This window comes from Nematolebias whitei, chromosome 1 (assembly GCF_014905685.2).
Source record: "Nematolebias whitei isolate Nwh7 chromosome 1, NemWhi1, whole genome shotgun sequence".
Taxonomy (NCBI): Eukaryota; Metazoa; Chordata; class Actinopteri; order Cyprinodontiformes; family Rivulidae; genus Nematolebias; species Nematolebias whitei.
Window position 1 is genome coordinate 44,577,527 of NC_056498.1, and position 5,086 is coordinate 44,582,612.

The window sequence follows — 5,086 nt, forward strand, 5'->3', positions numbered from 1 at the left end:
ATGCTCTGTGGTCAAACCTTCGTCACATGCTCTGCGGTCAAACCTTCGTCACATGCTCTGCGGTCAAACCTTTGTCACATGCTCTGTGGTCAAACCTTCGTCACATGCTCTGCGGTCAAACCTTTGTCACATGCTCTGTGGTCAAACCTTCGTCACATGCTCTGCGGTCAAACCTTCATCACATGCTCTGTGGTCAAACCTTCGTCACATGCTCTGCGGTCAAACCTTCGTCACATGCTCTGTGGTCAAACCTTCGTCACATGCTCTGTGGTCAAACCTTCGTCACATGCTCTGCGGTCAAACCTTTGGTAATCATTGTGAAGTCAGGACTTTAGGAAAACCGTCGTGTTCTCAGGATTTTATTTATTTGTGAAGACCAAAGAAAAGCATCACTTTACGTAACGTGATGCTTTTAACTGATACATTTAACATCTTCACAATCCTGACGCTGCAGTTTGAAGCTCCAGCTGGATGATTAATTATCCCTGAGAGGAATCGTCTCAGACTTTATATTTTATTCATAATCATTATCAAGAAACATTTATTTTCTTGATTAATCACTTTTGTAGGGTTTAACTCGTTGGTAACAGAAAACTAAATGCTTGAAGTATTTTTCTTTCAGCTGTTCCCGTCTTCAGGGGTCACCACGGCAGGAGAGCTCACATCACAGTTTGACGCCAGAGGCTCTTCCTGACGCAGCCTGGACTCAAACCTGCGGCCTCGGGAACACGAGACCGCAGCACTGACCACAGAACTACAGCGCCCACAATGACAGTTAAGAGTCATTTCTTTAAATATTTTGCCGAAAATTCGGACAGTCACCCAACATATTTTCTCTAAAGCACAACAACAACAATAATAATAATAACAATAATAATAATAATAATAATAATAATAATAATTCATTCAACCTTTATTTCTACAGGTTAGTCCCATTGAGCCTCGGGGACTCATTTACAAGAGAGACCTGACTTCTTTAACAAAGAGTGATAATGATACAGTAAATATATTTAGTACCTTTTGTAACGATCCAGTTCCACCTTGTCTTGTTAAAGAGGTTGTTTCCAGTCTGGCTCATGATGCGTCCAGTATATAAATGGCTGCTTGGCAAAGCGACAGGTACAAGAGAGTTACGTGGACTTGTGACGCTGCTGATTAAAAACTTGGCCTGGACGCCACAGTAATGACAAATTTTAGGCCAATTTCAAAACTGACCTTCCTGTCTAAGATCGTGTTGAAAGATTTTAATGATGTTCTTTTAGCCACAGATCTGGTCACTGTGCCGTTTTAATGCTGTTGGACCTAACTGCTTCCTTCGACACAGTGGACCATCAGATCCTCGTATCACGTGGAGAACTGGGTGGGCCTTCAGGATTCTGCTCTGTGGTGGTTCAGATCCTATTGAACAGAGAGGAGCTTTTGTGTTTGAGCTGCTGAGTCTTCTGTAGCAACTCTTACATGTGAAGTACCTCAGGGCTCTATACTTGCCCCCTTCTGTTTTCTTATTATTTGGTACATGATATGGTATTCCATGGGATCACCATTTTTATGCTGATGACAGCCAAATGTATGTTCTATTTAAACATGAAAAGCAATACTCCATGAACCAACTCCTGGAATGCAAAAGTCAGAGCATGGATGTCACAGAATTTTTTACATTTTAATGAGCAAAAGAGGCAGCACGGTGGCGCAACTGGTAGAGCTGCTGCCTCTTAGCGAGCAGGTCCCTGGTTCAAACCCCGGTCCGGGGGCCTTTCTGGGTGGAGTTTGCATGTTCTCTCTGTGCATGCATGGGTTTTCTCCGGGTGCTCCGGTTTCCTCCCACAGACCAAAAACATGCATGTTAGGCTGATTGGTAACTCTAAATTGTCCCTAGGTGTGAGTGAGAGAGTGAATGTTTGTTTGTCTCGTTTGTCTCTATGTGGCCCTGTGATGGACTTGCGACCCGTCCAGGGTGTACCCCGCCCCTCGCACAGTGATTGCTGGACATGGGCACCAGCGACCCCCGTGACCCAAAATGGATTAAGTGGGTAAAGATAATGGATGGATGGATGGATGGATGATCAAAAGACCGAGGTCTTGTTGTTTAAGCCCAGTGATGATTTCAAAGTCCGTGCTGATCTGGGTTCAATGCAACATCTGACTGAGACAGCAACTAACATGGGTGTGAGGCTGGACAATGATTTTAAACTTGATGCTCAGTTTAAACCAGTGACCAAGTCCAGCTTTTATCACTTGAGACAACTGGCCAAGGTCAAACTATTAATTTCTCTGTTGGAAGAGATTCTTTACGTTACGGCGTTCTCTGATTAACACCTGCTAAGATTAAATTTACTCTCAGTGGCTGTGTCGGCATTTAACTCAAATGTGAGTTAAAATGGTCAGAGAGAACTTTGAGTATTTATTACTAAGTTATTAATCTCGATGCCATACATCAGAACCAGGTCAAGAGTGTGATGATGAGAATGAGTACGGTAGATGATCGGACGTTTTGGGTAAAACCAACTGACTCTATTAAATTATGAAAGACTATGCTTAAGCTATCACTTTCAACATCCATTATCTTTTACCTGCTTCTTCCATTTTGGGTCGCTGGTGCCCATGTCCAGCAATCACTGTGCGAGGGGCAGGGGACACCCTGGACAGGTCTCCTGTCCATCACAGGGACACATAGAGACAAACGAGATGAACAACCATTCACTCTCTCACTCACACCTAGAGACAATTTAGAGTTAATCAGCCTAACATGCATGTTTTGGACTGTGGGAGGAAACCAGAGTACCCGGAGAAAACCCATGCATGCACGGAGAGAACATGCAAACTCCACCCAGGAAGGCCCCCGGACTGGGATTTGAACCAGGGACCTGCTCGCTGAGAGGCAGCAGCTCTACCAGTTGCACCACCTTCACTTTCAACATCTACATGAATATTGAAATCACCCGTGATTATGACTTTATCAGTATTTAATAATAAGTCAGTCAAGAATTCTGAGAATTCAGACAAAAACCGAGAACAGGCGCCTGGTGGACGATGTATAAAAACCAGTGAGAGTGGTTGTTTCGTTTTCCATTTAGGATGAGAAAGACTGAGGGACAGTGACTCAAAAGAATTATAACTAATAATTGGTTTAGTATTAATCAATAGTCCTGACTGAAAAATAGAAGCTACACCTCCGCCTCGACCTGTTGTTCTAGGAACATGAACATTTAAATAATTAACGAGTTAACCATCAACAAGCTAGTCACCAGCTAGTCTCCACCTGTCCAAACTCAATGATGTGCTAAAGGTTGCACATTCTGACGTTAGATGCTGTTTGTGTATAACCTCAGATTTTTCTTCTAAGCAACAAAAAGAGCATTTAAAGGCCTATGAAATATTGTTTGCATAAACAACTATGAACTTTTGAAGATTGAAGTCGTTATAAGACAACAGTGAAGTTAGATCAGAATTAAATCATTTTTCCAAACCAAGGTCATTCAAAGAGCTATCTACAGCAGGTAAGATATAGTTTCATTTCATACATAACCCTCAGTTTAAGCAACAGTTGTAGATCATATTTTCGGTTGTGGGGATGCTCACATCAAACAAACAAACAGCCCAACAGTCAGTCAGACAGTCTGACTGAATCGATCAAATTAAATTGAGTTCAGATTTTTCTGAGTTCAGCCGAGGTCACCTCTGATTGATGTCGGTAACAAAAGGCTTCTTCAACATAATCTACCCGATTTACTCGCCCTTGTTCCTGCTCATTCCCAGCTGTCCTGTTCTCTCTGCACTGGGGTGGGGGTGGGGGGGGGGTAGGGCTGGCCAGCTGTCATGTGTGAGCTGTGATGTTACACGGTGGAGCGGCGGTCTCTCAGGCCTCTATAATCCACTGGACTGTTGCATTGAAAGCATGAGACGACTCTTTGCTCGACTGCAGTTGTTCTGTGTTGCATCACCCTCTGAGGACGCTATAAATAACAGAAAGAGCTGAGAGGGAGGGATGGATGGGAGATTTGGGGCAGCATTGTTAAATGCCAGGAACAACAAATAATAAGCTGCAGGGTCCCTTCGAAGCCGCAGCTTTGAGTCAAAAACCTCCAACTTGTCTTGTTTTTTTTCAACTGCAGCATGAAATGTGATGCATAAAGAACCCACAGCACGGCAGGAGCCGACGACGTGAGGAGAAACGAGCTGAAGGGAATATTCTGACATGTCACTCAACGACATGTCAAGTTTCTTTCTGTGGAAATAAGAACATGCTGGATTGTCACGTCACGCTCAGGAGCAGGTGTGTTGACAGTAAGCCGGTGGGAAGCAGCAGAATGAGGCTGAAATCAAGTTAGTCATCACTTTCATGTGCTTCCAGGGGTTAGTGCACGACTGCAGAGGTCTTATAGCTGAGAGGAGGCGACTGGCTGGAAGGCATCTTCAGAGGAAAACATGTTTTTATGAGCGAGTCAACAAAGGAGCTGTGTCCTGACGTCTCCTGAACACAACCAGCACATCCTGACTCACTAAATGACGCAAAGCAACATGCTTCACACGCTTCACGACTAAATGATGCATCTGTTCCCAACACCCACAGTGACACAGCAGCAGAGTGGGAGGGTGCACGACTGCACACGCAGCAACACTTTCATTTGTGACGCTTTGAATTCCTAATAAATAAAATGAGCATTTTTCTAATGGAAGCCATTTGACAACAAATGAAAGCTTTATGCACAAAACATGAATCATTTGCTCACAGGATGGACTTCATGGCAGCAGGACCTTCTCCTAAAAAGACGGAGATGTCTTCAAACACGTCCTGGATGACTGAGAATCTCTGTGGATTCCTGAAGACACCAGGAGATGAGATGGACACATCATGTGCATCATTCCTCAAACGCCAACCTTCTTTGGAGAAAGTGCCTTTAAAGTGTCCTGACGACTGCTCAGTGGTCCAGGCCCTTCATCTCACCGGGTTGAGTCAGGCTCTCTGGACCTCTGGACCTCTGGACCTCTGGACCTCTGGACGGGTTCTTCTTTGGTGAAATGTCTGGTCTGTTCCTACCTGTAAAGTGTCCACACCCATGTCCTGGTGTGACTTGTCCTAAACAGG

General features: G+C 44.3%; 1 protein-coding gene across 1 annotated transcript in view; it reads left to right on the forward strand.

The window, feature by feature from the left end:
• Nucleotides 1–4,733: 4,733 nt before the first annotated feature.
• LOC119420652 (kinase non-catalytic C-lobe domain-containing protein 1) overlaps nt 4,734–5,086 on the forward strand; it is a 9,940-nt gene continuing 9,587 nt past the window's right edge. The window contains exon 1 of the mRNA XM_037688110.1: nt 4,734–5,003. Within this exon, the coding sequence (XP_037544038.1) occupies nt 4,734–5,003 (270 nt within the window). The remainder of the gene's footprint in view (nt 5,004–5,086) is intronic.